Here is a 17,060-nt window from a genome sequence, read left to right on the forward strand (position 1 = left end):
CAGAGACATTCAACTGTATTGCCATCGCGGGGAGCGAGACATGCCTGCAAGTCTGAGCCTGTGCTCAGCCTTGTGCCACCAGGCTAAAAATAGGTGTTAAGACAGTCCGAATCAGGCTGGAGCCAACCATTTGCATCACAGTTAAATAGTCCTTCAGCCCAAGCCGTTTGCTGGCTCTGGCTCAGCTCCCTGTGTCTAACTGCAGTGTAGACACGCCAGTAGTTGGTTAGATTCCAGTAGCAGGAGCTGTATAAAACCTGCGTAAGGCAACTTCAAAAAGTCCGGTCCTTTCTGCCGTGCATCATTCAGGTTGGTGTTGCCCTAGGGAGCATAGAAGGCGCTGGCTCCTCCAGAGTAATGCATGGTAGTCTTTTCTTCCCAGGAGTTTGATCTGGATGTGGTAGCAGTGGTGAATGACACTGTAGGCACCATGATGACCTGTGGTTATGAAGATCCATATTGTGAAGTCGGGCTCATAGTTGGTAAGATCTTAAATTTTATATAACAAACATCTCTCCTGTGTACCCATTTCCTATTCTGTAATCGACTCATGTCCTGCCTTGCAGAAAAGGTGTGGACATATTGAGGAGGGTCCAGCAGAGGGCAACGAAAATGATTGGGGGTCTGGAGCATGTGACTTACGAGGAGAGGCTGAGAGAACCAGGCTTCTTTAGTCTACAGAAGAGAAGAATGAGGCAGGGATTTGATAGCCGTCTTCAGTTACCTGAAGGGGGGCTCTAAAGAGCGTGGGGAGAGGTTGTCCTCAGTGGTAGCAGGTGACATAAAAAGGAGCAATGGTATAAATTTGTAGGGCAGGAGGTCTAGTTTGGATATTAGGAAAAAAGTGTTTCACTAGGAGCGTGATGAAGCTCTGGAATGAGACTCCCAGGGAGGTGGTGGAATCTTCATCCCTAAAGGTCTTTAAGTCTCAGTTTGACAAAGCCCTGCCTGAGATGATTTAGTTAGAATGGATCCTTCTTTGAGCAGGCGGTTGGACTAGATGACCTCCTGAGGTCTCTTCCAGCCCTAATCTTCTTTGATCTTTTAGCTCTTCCCCAGGAGACCTAGTGCACATCAGAATTTTCCACCAGTGGTTGGAAAAATGTTAAAAATATTTTTGAAATGTCAATGAAAAATGGCAAAATCAATGGAAATCTTTTACCTTTCCCCTCAGCCCACCAGCCAGCTTAATTTCCTCAAGCGTTTTGGCCCAAATTCAGATGTATTATAAGTGGGTGTGACTCTGTGGTGACAGATGATGGTAAAGGATGCTGGTAGTGGTAAAGAATTCTTCCTCTTGAATAGGTTTTGGAGTGGGGTGTGTTTGACAGGCGTAAGCCACCTGGATGATCTTACCACTTCGTTTGTGGGAGACTTGCGTAACATTCCTTTCTTCTCCAAAACTGTTTTACCACAAGAGACCAGCTGTCGTGTAGGCTGTGCTGTTGAAATAGTAGACTCCTATGTCACATGTAGTATGAAGACACTGAAATTTCCATTGATGGGGTTGCACTGAATTGTGGTAACATCCCCAAATTCTGTTACCCACTTTCCAGCAAAGAAACTTTGTAATTAAGCATGTCTGAGCTCATTATGGTCTGCTGGGCTAGCTTGACTGATTTTGGTGGAATTGTCAGCAGAATATTTGCCCTTCAGTGGAGCGCGAGCTGGAATTTCCCATGATTTCAAAATCTGGTCTGAATTGGAACAAAATATCAAATTTCAAAATTTCCACAGAACAAACATTTTGAAGAAAACTTGGTTTTCTTTTGTTTCAATTTCGGCTTTTTTTGGTTGTTCAATTTTTTGATGTTCTAAAACCAGTTTTGAAAAGCACAACCACACTGTTCTGTTCTAAAAACGTCAGCCTGGGAATTGTTTCCATCTTCTCTCCAGCCAAATTGTGTTCTCGAACATTTAGAGTCTGCCAAAGTAGGTTATAACAAGCTGTCACATTTAGCAGGTCAGATCGTAGGTAGTAATAGATGGGTGACTGCACATGATGAATCTCATGCTAAACCAGGTGCTGTCTGCCCATGAAGTAGGTCTTTCCCTTGCTTGAGCTGAACAGGTCTCTATTAATTGCCAGTGGTAGCACAGCTTTCCTTTCCATTCTCCTCAATACAGGTGACATTTTCTGATCCTTTAGATCTTTCTGTGCTTTTATGCAACAGGCACAGGCAGCAACGCCTGTTACATGGAGGAGATGAGGAATGTGGAGCTGGTGGAGGGCGAAGAGGGCAGAATGTGCGTGAACATGGAGTGGGGGGCGTTCGGGGACAACGGCTGTTTGGACGACTTCCGGACAGAGTTTGATGTGGCGGTGGACGAACTTTCTCTCAATGCTGGGAAACAAAGGTGTGTGCGCCACGGAGCTTTGAACCCTGCCATGCTTTCCACGCTTCTGGAGAGCCCGTGGCATGGAGGGGTGTCTTCTAGCACATCCTGGACTGCGTGCCAGGTGCTAGGCTTTGTCCCATTGCCTTCCATTACATGGCAGCAGAGGATCTTGCAGGTTTCTTCCCCCATTTTCTGACCGTCACCTCTGTAGGATTTCAAATGAACCAAAGCTAGAGCTTGGGATGGAAATTTGGAGACTTAGCACTAAACTAACTCTCTGAAGGGCCTGACCTTGTTCCCACTGACATCAGGGGAGCCAGAGTAAGCCCTGTGAGCATCAAGTTCCTCTCCATGCCTCTCTATTCCACCTGCAGCACAGAGATTGCGCTATGGCTGGATAGGGATGGTGTCAGGTTTAACGCATTGGGCCTGACATCTCCTGTTTGAATCAGGAGTGACTGCAGAAGTCTCTCAGCACTTTAAAGACTAACAAAATAATTTATTAGATTGACGAGCTTTCAGGGGACAGACCCACTTCTTCCGACCATAGTATGACTGTATGGTATACTATGGTCTGAAGAAGGGGGTCTGTCCCACAAAAGCTCATCACCTAATAAATTATTTTGTTAGTCTTTAAAGTGCTACTGGACTGCTTTTTTGTTTTGATAGAATATAGACTAACACAGCTATTGCTCTATTACTGCAGAAATCTCTGGTGTTTACACTGCTTTGCACCCTTGTTAAGTGTCCGGAAAACCCAGCCCATGGTATTGCCATCTTTGGAAAGAAGGTGCCATGTGAGGTTTAAAGGACAGCCTAGAATTCCTCTCCTAAACCCCATCTTAGCACCAGGTGGTTCTCACCCTACTCCAGCTGAGCTAAGGCAGGAGAGTTTCATGCTCCTGTTTGTGATACTGAGCTGGGCTTCTCCTGCTGAGCAATTTCTAAGTGTGCATCAGATGATCACAATTCCAAAGCACCGCATTTTAAGTGGTCTTCCCACTTAGTTTCTACAGCACTGAAGGACAGGTGAATGCCTCACAGTTGTAAATGTGTTTTGTCCTCCTAGGACCCTGCAAGGTAGGAAAGGACTATCTTCGTTGTACAGGGGAGGAAACTGAGGCACAGGGGTATGAATCAGTGCCTGAGGCTATATCTACACTAGGGAAAGTAAGTTGATTGCAGATATGCAATTCTAGCTATGGCAATTGGGTAGCTAGAATCAATGTATCTGCAAGCAACTTACTTTGCCTTCCTCCCTGAAGACAGTCGACGGGAGAGTACAGGGGTTGACTGTTGACCCCAATAGGTTGATTTTTGCATGTCCCTACCAGATGCTCAAAATTGATACCCGGATAATTGATCCTGAGCAGATCGATCTTCTGGGCTAATGTCGCCATAACCTGAGATGACAGGGAATCTTTCAGAGCTGCTCATGGAACCCAGATTTCCAGAGATCCAATCTTTTGCCTTAACACCTGGTCTGTCCTTCCTACCTCTCACTCAGACATGCCCTTTCAACTTCAGGTTTGAGAAGATGATCAGCGGCATGTACCTGGGCGAGATTGTCCGAAACATCCTGATCAATTTCACCAAGCGGGGGCTGCTGTTCCGGGGGCGGATCTCCGAAAGGCTGAAGACCAGGGGGATATTTGAGACAAAGTTCCTGTCTCAAATTGAGAGGTGAGTTTACAAAGGCAAAAGGGAGGAGTTAGAAAGAAATGGAACATGGATGAAGGAAGATGCTTGCCCCTTTTCTGCAGATGAGAAATAATGAGTTGGGGAACATAGACCCAATTCTATACACTTGGCAAAGCCTTGAGGCCAGCCTGGTGGAAAATTAGATGATTTTTGGTTCAATGATCATTCAAAAACTTCTGATTGATAATAATTACAGGTTTAACCAAAACAATACTTGTTGTTTACCTTGTTGGCAAATTGAGAGGAAAAGCAGGGGTTTTCGAAGTTGCCAAAGGGATTTAAGTATCCAGATCCCATTAAAATCCAGTGGGAATGAGGTGTCTAATTTATTTAGATCAGTTTGGATCTCCCAGCATATGTGACATGTGGCCCCTTTATTACTGAACATATCTGCCCCAGGTTGTTTGTCAGCTCTGCTGATCTTAGTGACAAATAGAAGGGTTAAGTGTGAAAGGCATTGAGGGGCTCTTGATAATTAGACCAGCTCCTAAGTCACTTAGGTGTCGCAACTCTGATTGGTGCAATGCTTAGATACCCCTTCAAGATTGGTGGGATCATATCTTTTATTGGCCCAGTTGCAGTTGGCAGAAGGGATGAGCTTTTGAGCTTCACAGAGTTCTTCCTTGGGTCTGGAAGCGACAGGCAGCATGCCCATGATAAAAACAAGGCAGGACCGTTTGCCAAACATCAGGCTTTAAATCTGGACCGTGTTGCTTTTCACTCCCAGCCTCATGGAGCCAACTCAGCTTCAGGAGAGCAAGTTGGAAAATCTCTGCTTCCTGGTGCACCATCAACAGGATTCCGTGCCCAGTTCTGACCAGTGCAAACATCAGGGCTGTGCTGAAGGCAGAACCTGGCCTGCAGAAGCTTTTATTACAGGGGGTGACGCACAGGAAGAATCTTAGACTTCTAGGGCCAGAAGGGACCTCAGGAGGTCATCTAGTCCAGCCCCCTGCCTAAAGCAGGATCAATGCCAATTGAATCATCCCAGCCAGGACTATGTTAAACCAGGACTTAAAAACCTTTATGGATGGAGATTCCACCACCACCACACAAATCCAGCTCGTTTCTGAAAGCCCATGTCGACATCATTTTACGTTAGACCCCCATTTCCAAAGACATCCTAAATCCCCAATGTCCCAGCACTCTGACGCTGATGGCAGGTTTTCTTTAGGTTTCTAATACCTTTGTCTTGCCCTGTCCCTCTTCCTCCAGCGATTGCCTCGCCCTGCTCCAAGTTCGCTCCATCCTCCAGCACCTGGGCCTGGAGAGCACCTGCGATGACAGCATCATTGTGAAGGAGGTATGCACCGTGGTCGCCCGGCGTGCTGCTCAGCTCTGCGGTGCTGGTATGGCAGCTGTGGCGGATAAAATCCGGGAGAACCGCAAGCTGGACTTCCTGAAGGTCACAGTCGGTGTGGACGGGACACTCTACAAATTGCATCCTCAGTAAGTTACCTTGTGTGAGAGTCCCCATAGGGCAGAGCTTGTTCCAGTGGGAGGCTGGCAGCCAAATTTCGGAACGCATTTTTCGCAGATGCGAATGAGGGCCTTAGTCGTTGTGTGAGCGCTCGGGGGTGGGGGGAAGCTTTTTTGTTCTTCTGACTATCCTCAGTGGAGATCAAAATAAACTCAGTCTACCTCTAGGGTTGAGATGGGGAGCATCACAGATTCCTGGGTGGAGGGAATAGCTCAGTGGTTAGATCATTGGCCTTATATACACGGGGTTGGGAGCTCAGTCCTTGAGTAGGCCTTCCCAGGGTTAGACTTAAAAAAAAAAAAAAAAAAAAAAAAAGGTCAAGGATGGTGCTTGGCCCTCTTGTGACAGCAGGGGACTGGACTGGATGACCTCTCAAGGTCCTTTCCAGCTCTGTGATATGTACCCATGTGTTTTGTGTTTCACTCCGTCCCTCTTTCCCCCACCCACTGTAGCTTCTCCTCCATCATGCACGAAACGGTGAAGCAGCTGTCCCCAAACTGCGACGTGACCTTCCTCCCATCAGAAGATGGCAGTGGCAAAGGGGCAGCACTCATCACAGCAGTAGCGTGCCGGATCCGGGAGGCTGGGCAGCGATAAGGGGGAGCCGCTGGAAGGCTTGGATGTGCCAGAGCAAACCAGCAGACCCCTCCCCACCCTCAAAACTCACTCCTCCTCCCAAGAAGACTCTTAGCTTTACTTGTTTTGTGAAGACACCAGCAATGAGACCCGAGATGCTGTGCATTGTAAGTGATCTAAGGAGTTCTGTGCATGGCACAAACCTACGTATCAAGTAAAGCTAAAAGTGTTATTCCGGTGCGTAGGTACCTTTCCTGTCAAAGCCCCTTCCATTTCACTGCCGCCTATTTAAAATACTAAACTTCCCCCACCCACCACCAGTGTTTATTCCGTAGCAGTAGAAAGATCATGCTAGGGCAATTAAGCTACTGCATTGTCACTTTGATGGCAATCCGTACCGACTTGTAGATATCCAAGTCGAACACTAGCACACTAGAAAAGCAAAACCTCCTTTAAGATTGGGTTAAAGGCCTCCTCTAGTGTTTTACCCTGATCAAGGCTGTGTTATTTCCATGAAAGTCATGGTAACTCTTAAAAGCCCAGCGTGCAGAATTTAAACCGGTATGTTTGAATCAGCGCTGAAGGATACAAAGTGTCCGTACAGAGCGGTGAGTAGTATTTAAAGTACCTGCTGGATCAAGTTCAAGGTGTTTCTTTAACCTGACCAGCAGAGAATGTGCCTGGAAATATTTGGGGACTCGGTGTAGTCCCATTGTTTTTCCAGCTTCTCCCTAAATGAAATGTAGTAGCTGGCATGTGTAGCCCACTGGCCTCCCCTACTAGAGCATGCGTATGCAGAAGAAAAGTTTCTCTTCCACAAACATTTCAACACTGTGTCCTCAACTGATGTGCTGAGTTTGGTTTTATTTTTGTCTGTGAACTAACTCTGAATCTTTATTGGTAAAACCCCCTTAGGCCATGTCTGTATTTATGTTCCAAGATCTCTTGTGTCTTTATGTATATAGTCATGAACTGGGGGGTTGTGATTGACTTGTTTCAATGTGTGAATATGATTTGAGAGAGTAGTGCAGAATGTTCTGTTGTTCTTATTTAAAATCACCTTCTGGGAGCAAGTGGAAGGAGTGAAATTTCAGCTAGGAGGGGTATGGTCATTTCAAGTCTTCTGTCATCAGAGACATGGAAGTATGAAGGCCCTGTATTTAGCACACTAAAAGAAATGGCAGTGGCCAGGGAACAAATCAGTTATTTAAGGGTCTGATTCTGCTAGCTCTGACTTATGAATAATCATTGCTCATAGCAGCAGGCTCTGTTGAGGCTAGCACCATCTCAGTGCTGCTTTCGTTGAAGTCAATGACAAAATTCCTATTAACGTGAGCTGTTCTGGAGCTGTTCATGGTTCGCGCTTTGGAGTAAACCTGGATTTAGGCTTTCCCTGTTTCTCATCTAAAGGGTTAAACATTTTATTCTGAAAAACCATTTTATTCTTTGCCACTGCCTCCAGCTCCCACTGAAAACAGCTGGAGTTTTACTGTTGACTTCAGCAGATGCGGGTGCAGGCCTGTATTTCTTACAGGTTTCAGTCCCATGCCTGGAAACACTGATGCATGGTGTTTTGCTTCAAGCATGTAAGTAGTGGACTGCTGTTGATGACAGCACTCACATGCATAGTTAAGCACTCACATGCATAGCTAAGCGTATGTGTGATGGGCGCAGGAGCCTGGGTCAGTTGTTGCAAAGAAAGGAGGATAATTTTTGTCACCCAAAATTTCAAAATTGTCCTGGTTTTCCAAATTTGCACCCCCAAAGCAAGCAGCAGGCTTGCTTCGGACAGCAGAATTCTCCCCTTTGCTGCTTTTTACGATAAAGAGCTGGTAATTTAGCCAACAGCGAACTGGGCAGATAAACTAATTCTGCAATTTCTTGTTTCCAAAACGAGCAAATTCTTACAAAAAATTTGAGAAGGGGAGGGAATTGCATAAACTTCTTAGTAAGTAGTTAACACGAGGTAGCACAAGTCTGGTGATGTACACATAAAAAAACCTTGAACTAGCTGTCAGTTTGGAGGTATATAGATTTTTGTGTGTGTATTTTTTTGTATATTTTTATACTGCTTGGGGTAAATTCTTTACCAAAAGAATATGTATGTAGGCTGTCAATTCTAATAGCACCATTTCAAAGCGCACCACGTGTTCCTGGGCATTTTAAATGCTTATTTTTTTATAAGCCACAAGATTACATTATAAAACAAGTGGTAAAAATCAAAATTGATGTGTACAGAAATAATGTGAGAAAATTGTTCAGTAGAGTGGAAGTTTTAGATGAATTTAAATAAATTATCTTTTTTTTTTTTTTTTTTTAAAGAAAAATCACAATAGAAAATGACCTAATCCAATACCAAGCAGTGTTGTGTGACTCTTTATTGGAAAGATTCTTATTTGCCTACGAATCAAAGCCATTTTTGCTTTGATTGTATCTACCATACAGTGGAGATAGTCACAGTGGGGTGTATATTTATAAACATGAAAACAAGGGATCATCCAGTGACACATGTCTTTCTGAAATACACTGTATGTCACCAGTAGGGAATGAGCTTGCTGTCACCACAGATGTTTTCTTTGCAGTCAATGACATGGGGTATGGAGCAGTCCCTTATTGTAGCTGATTCAGGGTCTGGTTCAGGGATGCAAGCACATGCTTAAAGTTAAGTGCTCTGCTGATTCCAGGGATGGGCAGAATCTCTTTTTCCCCCCACTCTCCTTGCAGTGGAGCAGAGCCAGGGTTGTGCGTATGGTTTAATTCTTACTTGAGACGTATGACACGATTCACCCAATTTGCATGAGTAAGGAAACTGCAAGATGGAATCAACCACTGTGCATGGCCCTTTGCCCAAGGCTGATGGGCCCATTCCAATGCCTGCTGAAGTGAATGGGAGTCCTTTTGCTGATATGAAAGGGTGCTAGCTTCAGGGCTTTTTAGAGCTCAGCCCGGAAGTGCTGCCTGACGTAGGGGCATGGGGTCACTTATGAGGTCAGTGGGATGATTCCCGCACTTGGAGTTAAGTGTGTGTTAGTTCCTGGCTGCATCTGGGCATTGGTGAGAGGTTCCGGGGTGTTAGTGACATTCAAATGAGCAAGGCCAGCTAGATTAGGCTCTCTGAATGTGGGGCAGATCCTGAATTGTTGACCACCCTTAATTCCCATTGGCTTTGGGAGAGGAAGGCTTTATGGCACCTTTTAGGGTGTGCTCAGCACCCACTGCCTGTTCTTTTAGCAGCAGAACATACTTAATGGGGACAGGATAAGTTACAAGGAGCTCACAGCTATCTTTGAGCTTTCTTGTTGAGACGAGAGGGTATTTCTGAGGCTGGTGGGATTTCTCCCCTACATAGACTTGGGTAGTTCTGCAAAGAGGTGGGAGCCAAAGCATTTCCATATGGGAAGTCTTGTTTTAAAATCTCCATGCTGCCAAATGATGGGAGCCAGATCAAGACCTTCTCGAAGTTCAGAGGGAATTCCCATCTGCTTGATTTGCCCAATCACAGAGCAGTGCGTTGTGAAGGTTGTCTCCTGAGCTGCCCCAAAATTTGGATCTGAGGTTGATGGTGCAGGGCCCATCTCTCTTAAAAACACTGCCTTTTGTACCTCCTTGTACAGCTTCTTATGGATTCAGTGGGTACACTTGATTTAAGCTGCTGCATGTGCCTGCTTTGACTCAGATGCAAACCAGAATCCAACATGTTCCCAGGTCACACAGAACAAAAATTATACTTGAAACATACAGATCATCTCCAGACCATGTAGTGAAAATATGCCTTTGGCATATGGGTCATACAGGATGTTTCCTCTGTTTGCTTTAGGAGTACATTTTGTGCACCTTTCTGTATCGAAAGAGAAAGCATTGGTGCACATGGAAAGCTGCTGCTGTATTCCCATTATTTCCAGTGTGGGAGCAAAAAGAGCTCTATTAAGAATTTATAGGTGATGGCAGGTGGTGAATGCAGCTTTTGCAAGGGGGCCGTTGTTCTTGGTTCAGAAGCTGGTCCGCGTGAAATGGAACTGAGATGTATAACAAAGCGGGATTGTAACTTCTGAACCAGAAATTACGACGGGATGTTATGGTGCGTCAGAATGAGAAAGGATGGTCTGATCATGTACACAGGTGTTGGTTCCAAACATTGCTCCCGTAAGAAAATTTTGCAGTGTGCTTCAGGAAGGGATTTTCCCCATTAAGATGTATTCTCTTTGTTCTTTTTGACGTAAAATTTGTTTCTTCTCCAGAAAGGCAGGGATTCATCTTTTAGCAAGCCAGCTCTTCTTCTCCCTGATGTTAGTTGCCATGTGCAAGAGAGAGAATCATTCTGTCTACCTTGCAAAGTATTCACTTGGCTGTTACCTTGGATGAAATATTTTTATTTGACAAACAATAAAATATTGTACGTGGGACATCTCAGAACAGAACAAGGTAGGCCAGATGCACATGATTGCAAAATCTGCTATTAGGCAACACTCATGACCTAATAAGTCTCTAAATTTTATAATACACTTGGACCTCTTTAATCTGGCAACCCTGGGAAACAGGCTACTCCGGATTATGGAATTTTCCGAGCCAGGGGTGTTTGCCCCAGTGAAGGATACTGGGGGTGGGAAAGAAGGGCCCGGGAGGGCCTCCAGACCAGCCTTTTGTGTGTTTCCCTTCCCCTGTCTGGGATGAAGGGGCAGGAGCAGTGTGCAGAGCTGCTTCCTTCTCCCCTGCCGGAGGACAAACCACGGGTGTTCCCAGATCACAGAAATCTGATTATGGAGGTTCAATCATGCAACATTTGAGAGGCAACATAGTTCACTGGATAAAAGGACTCAGAAGATGTGGGTTCTAATCCTAGTTCAGTCGCTAATGCTCTGCATGACTTACTCTCAGAAGTATTGAATGCTGACCTCAGCTGGCTTTTGTTGATTGACAGCCCACCTAAAAATCAGGTACTTTATATACTCTCCCATATGGGGAGAGGCTAGAGAGACTGGGACTTTTCAGTTTGGAAAAGAGGCGATTGAGGGGCGATATGATAGAGGTATATAAAATCATGAATGGTGTGGAGAAAGTGAATATAGAAAAATTATTTACCTTTTCCCATAATACAAGAACTAGGGGACACCAAATGAAATTGATGGGTAGTGGGTTCAAAACTAATAAAAGGAAATTTTTCTTCACACAGCGCACAGTCAACCTGTGGAACTCCTTGCCCGAGGCGGCTGTGAAGGCCAGGACTCTATTAGGGTTTAAAAAAGAGCTTGATAAATTTTTGCAGGTCAGGTCCATAAATGGCTATTAGCCAGGGATAAAGTATGGTGCCCTAGCCTTCATAACAAGGGCAGGAGATGGATGGCAGGAGATAAATCACTTGTCTTCTGTTCTCCTTCTCTGGGGCGCCTGGCATTGGCCACCGTCGGCAGATGGGATGCTGGGCTTGATGGACCTTTGGTCTGACCCAGTATGGCCATTCTTATGTTCTTATGTTCTTATAAAAAAAAAAAAAAAAAAAAAAGTACCTCAGTCTTTCCATCTGTAAAATGAGGATGATAATGCCTATCCTTTGCTCAAAGAACTTTGAGATGTAAGGGAACAGAATGCTATGAAAGGGATTAGCATTATTACTCATCGCTTTAAAGACATCATTAAAGGCAGAGCGTTGCCTCCTGGAGGTGAGCCTGTGTTACAAGATTCATTGTATTTCAGATAGAGGTCATTCCAGAGGTCAGATAGAGGCCTTCCCCTATTCCTGTAAAACGCAAACTTGTCCCAGAGGCAGTCTGGACGCTCTTACTGGCCTGAAACAAAGAAAAGTGCATCTTAATGAGGTCTTCAGAACGGGCTGCTTCAGAGGCAGGAGGAGATTTGGTTTTGAAGCCAAAGACTGTTCAGCTATTAGCCGAAATGATTGACTGTAGATTTCAGCTGTTCTGTTATTTTTGTGTTTACACTATTTATTTTTAGTAATTTACTGCAATACATAGGATTCCTTATTTTTGTACTTTTCATACCATTTTTCTTAGAGTGGTGTTGTACTTCCAGCTTTCAAGTGGCACAATGGTTATTCCTGCAAATAAAAATTGTTCCCCAAGACAACTTTACTTGAGCTTGTTTGGTTCTTTTCAGTTCATTTCAGAACCTCTTAATCTCATCTCACAAAGAGACTTATGCAGAAAGAGCCTTAATTAAGAGTTTATCTACATTTCTGGGAAGTCTGTGTGGGAGGGGGCAGGGGATGGTGGGACCGCACTGCTGGGATGGGGGCCCTGAGCCTTATGGTCTCCCATCCCTGCTTTATAGGTCATTTTAATATTTCTAGAGGAAACCAGGATCAGTGGGTAGGGTGTTTGCCTTGGTTTGGATTCTCCGTGGTGTACAAATGAGGCCTGAAACGTAATTTCTACCCTGCCCTTCCCTTCGTGCCCTCTAACCTCAGTTGGTGCCTTCCATACACTAGGAAGCCAGCAGTCTCCCAACTCTGGAAGCAGCTTCATGAAGGTGGTGCCTGATGGGGCACTGGATGGGGAGTTAAAAGGCCTGAGTTATATTGCCAAATCCTGCACTAGTTTCCCACAGGCTCATGTATTTATGTACATAACATACCAACCAACATGCTCCACTCCTCACTCTATCACAGCTGTGTAAATCATTTTCCCTCTGCACCTCAGTTTCACCTCCCAGATTTTGTCTTGTTTTAGTTCCTAAATTCCTTGTGTCAAGGACAGTCTCATTCTGGCTCCGAGCAATACAGCAAGATTAACATCTGCAAAAGGGACTTGCTCGGAGCAGCTTAACTTTTCACAGTGTTTTTGAGGAGAGATGTGTTATTGGTTTTTAGGGCTACAGCCCCCTCCTCATTGTTTAAGGGTAAAGAAAATTGCCAGCTTTGAGTAATCCACAAAAAAAAAACAAAATCCTCCAAAGAAGTGAAGCAAGTGTAGACAAGATGTTATCTCCTTAAACCGATCAGGAATATAAGCAGGAAAGAAAAACCCTTTTAAAATCTCCCCAGATGAGAATTTTTCAGCCTTGTAAGCCTCTAGGATTACCATATTTGATCTGTCAAAAAAGAGGACTATAACACCTGAATATGTGAGTTGGTAGATACTGGTACAGATACATTCCTTTGCAGGGCTGTCCTCTTTTTATATGGTAACCCTAATTTGCACCCTAACAAAGCCTTAAAAGGCCTACATCCACCTTTCTTTCCTTGCACAGTCCCATACCTTTTCTGGATGGGATGATTTAGTTAGGGTTGATCCTGCTTTAGGCAGGGGGCTGGACTAGATGACCTCCTGAGGTCCCTTCCAGCCCTAGGATTCTATGATTCTAAGATTACCTGAATGTTGCTACCTGCTATAATGCAGGTGAGCATTGTTCTCAGCTGTTTTACTCATGGGGAATCAGACACCCAACTGTTGTGGGTCATGGGTTTGTCAGAAGTTGAAAATGGGCAACGGGTCAGATCACTTGATGATTCCCTGTTCTGTTCATATCTCTGGGGAACCTGGCATTGGCTACTGTCAGAAGACAGGACACTGGGCTAGATGGACCTTTGGTCTGACCCAGTATGGCCTTTCTTAGGGCATGACCAATGTTGCTTGTTCACGCAGCACAGCAGGGACAGAGAAAGGGGTAGGCTCCACCATTCCTAGCATCAACACAAGCATGCAGCCTCCTAAGGGACTTAGTCAAATGAGGATTGTGGTCCTGTGCACATCTTGGGCGCTGTGCCATCTGAGTCGCAATGCTGCCTTGAAGGCACATGGAATTTTTTACCTCAATGTAGGTGAATCCCAGCATCAGAGACAGCTAGCTGTAGCAAGGTTAAAACACCACCTGTGTCCTGTCTCCATGATGGTTTCACATCAAGAGAGCTACCGCAGCGTAATCAACACTTTGTTTTTGCACTGAAGACAAATCAGATTTGTGAGACATCTCTGGAAATTGCAAACACCTGCAGGACGTGGTGTGAGCAGGGTACTTCTCATTGAAACTTAATTAGTCCTGGGCAGGGTTCCCTGTAGGCTGAGCTCTTGGGGCGGCCACCCAGGAGAGATTCAGATGCTACACAGCTGATTAGCAGAGCATCCACAGCCGGCAGCTTGTGGTTTTTATTGGTGGTGCACATCTTTACATGTTTTGGTGCACATAACAAAATTTATTTCACCCATGGATGGAAAAAATTAGATGGAACCGTGCTGGAAACTAGTTTTTCTAGCCATTTGCAGAAACAAGCCAGACTGCATTTGGTATTCTCTCACCTGCCACATGTATAGAGTTGTCCAGTTTTCAAAGGCATCAGAAACTGCTGTGCATAGCTGTTTCCAACTACATAACCCCTTATAACAAGGGAACAGGCCTCTGATGTAAGAAAAGGCCATTGGCAAATGCTCAAGCCAGCTCCACTCATTTTCCAGCCCTGCTTATGACAGCTCTTGATTCTGATCGAAACGCAGTGGGTGAGATTTCAGCTCTGGTGCAATTCCATCTACCTCAAGAGAGTGATGCAGGCATGTGTGCAAGACTGGCATATGGCAGGTCATCGCAAGGTCAGCCGCAGAGCACTCGAGGTTAGTAGTGGAGCTGCTGCAATGTAACCGCTACTCACCCATGAATAAAAAGATTTACTCGCTCCCAACCACATGCAGGCAGGCAGCTGTCAGTGCCACAGCCCTGACTCCTTGGAAGGGTTGGCTGTGGTATCAGACAAGTCTAGCAGCTCACATGGTAAGATATGACCTCTGGGTCATGCCAACACACACTTGTGATTTAACCCATTGTTAACTCGACCTCCCTCACGTTCCAGTGCCTGATTTTTAAATTAAGCCAAACAGCCTGAGAACATTTGTCCTAGTTTGTCTTCACTAAATTCCTTCAAAGTTAGCAAGGCTCAATCTGGACACGAGCTGCACATTTTCAACAGGAAGATTAGTTAACCACCAGAACAGCTTGCCCAAGGGAGGTGGTGGATTCTGCACACATTGCAATCACTACATCAGGAGCTGACGTCTTGTTAAAAGACGCCCTCTAGTTCAACCACAAGTTACTGAGCTGCATGCAGGAACTGCTGTGCAAAATTCTCTGGCCTCTGTTCTGTAGATCAGACACCTAAGACATGGAAAAGTGAAATGACTTGCTCAATGTGATGCAGCCCGTTAGTGGCAGAGCTGTGAATAAAACCCTGGGCTCCTGAGTCCCATGCTAGTGCTCTGTCCGCTCTTGATAATACTAACACTTCCTTCTGATTTGAAGATCTTTGGTAGAGGCCGTGGGCTGTATGTGGCCCATCAGGATTCTGTATGCGGCCCACAAGTCATTTTGTTTACCATTGCTCACATGTGAGGTTCCCTCTGATTTTCCTCCATGTAACTTTTTTTTTTTCTGCTAGTATTACTACAGGGACATGCATGTAAAGCAAGGGCACCTGATGCGAGGTGCCTGCTGATTGCACACATTAAGTGTGAGAGCCGTGCAATCCCTGTGCACCCATTCAAAGGGCTGCTGCGGTTCAATCGGCACACCCCGCGAATTCTAGGTACGCCAGCGCAGTTAGCAAAACTGCCCTATCCCAGGACACCATCTTAGTTGGAACAATTTTAGAGTCATGGAACACTAGAACTGGAAGGGACCTTGACAGGTCATTGAGTCTAGTCACATGCCCTCACAGCAGGACCAAGCACCATCAATCTCATCCCCAACAGAAGCCTCTCCAGTCTGCTCTTAAAAATCTCCAATGATGGAGATTCCTCCTTTCGCTAAGCCATGTATTCCAGTGTTCAACCACCATGACAGCAAGTTTTTTCCTCATATACAACTTAAACCTCCCTTGCTGCAATGTAAGCCCATTGCTTCTTGTCTTACCATCTTGCAGCACATGGAGAGGAAGGAGGGCTGCTCATGTGGCCTACTCACTAGCCTAGGTTGCCAATTACTGATCTATGGCAATTTTTCAGAATGGTAACCGAAAGCTTGAAAGTCCTTGAAAAAAACTTCTGTTTCCTTCCGCCTAAAACTGGTGAACAATGCACAATAATCACGCTGCTGCATGCAAATAAATCCCGCGTGTAATAAAGGTGCTGCCCTACATGTCTGTTGACTTCAAACTGTCCCAGCAAGTGCAGGTCATACATTTCTAGCGGTGTCAGGGCTAATACCAAAGAGTAAGTAAACACCTGCGAGTACAATCTGTATCAAAATCAAATCGTGATATACAAGACACTGAACAAATCCCACCTCTGGCACGTAACAGAACTGGAGGCAATAAACAGAGAGCTCATAACCTACTCCCTGAGGGTGCACAGAAGTGCCCAGAAAGGTGCGGGGTAAGTGTGTGGCTATGGGTTTGACCGCCTGTACCCCTTATGTTCAGCAGAGGGCTCCCAGTGCAGGCAATATTCAGCTACACCCCTCAAGTAATAGAGCAGCAGTGCCCAGCTGCAGGACATGATGTGAGTGCGGGCACACACACCCACACCCACACACACACCCCAACCAGGACCTGTAGTGATATACCAGCAGCCGAGTGGTGTGAGTGGACTCGTATCCGCTCTAGCCCCACTGCGCTGCTGGCAGTTGGCGGCAGGGCTCCTGGGCTGCTTTAAATCGTCAGGGGCAGCACATAGGACCAGGAGACATACAGGACAGCCAGCAGGGCCAGGAAAAAGACTCTGCCCCTAACTTGGGTGGAGCAGGGCCTCAGGCCAGGAATATTCCTGGGACCTGGACATCATAGGCCCATAGAGCTTGTAGTCTATGCAATCATATATACTTGTTTACATAATGCATGGGAAACTCCCTGCGCCTAAGTCAACTATCTTTTCCAAGGCTTGGTGGGATTAAAAAAAAGGATTGGGCATTTATACAGAGGGGAACATTGTGGTGTGTCAGGCAGCATCAGTAGTAGGAGTATAAAATCTCCTGCCTCAGGAGATAAGGGAGCTCTGAGCAGATGGGGTTAGGATCAAATATCCCCCCC

General features: G+C 45.5%; 1 protein-coding gene across 1 annotated transcript in view; it reads left to right on the top strand.

The window, feature by feature from the left end:
- Window positions 1-11,043, top strand: part of HK2 (hexokinase 2) — a 59,630-nt gene extending 48,587 nt beyond the window's left edge. Inside the window, exons 14-18 of the mRNA XM_074981941.1 lie at window positions 383-482; window positions 2,175-2,358; window positions 3,868-4,023; window positions 5,257-5,490; window positions 5,974-11,043. Of these exons, the coding sequence (XP_074838042.1) occupies window positions 383-482; window positions 2,175-2,358; window positions 3,868-4,023; window positions 5,257-5,490; window positions 5,974-6,118 (819 nt within the window). The 3' untranslated portion in view covers window positions 6,119-11,043. The remainder of the gene's footprint in view (window positions 1-382; window positions 483-2,174; window positions 2,359-3,867; window positions 4,024-5,256; window positions 5,491-5,973) is intronic.
- Window positions 11,044-17,060: the final 6,017 nt, after the last annotated feature.

The sequence above is a fragment of the Carettochelys insculpta genome, chromosome 31 (genome assembly GCF_033958435.1).
Source record: "Carettochelys insculpta isolate YL-2023 chromosome 31, ASM3395843v1, whole genome shotgun sequence".
Lineage (NCBI taxonomy): Eukaryota > Metazoa > Chordata > Testudines > Carettochelyidae > Carettochelys > Carettochelys insculpta.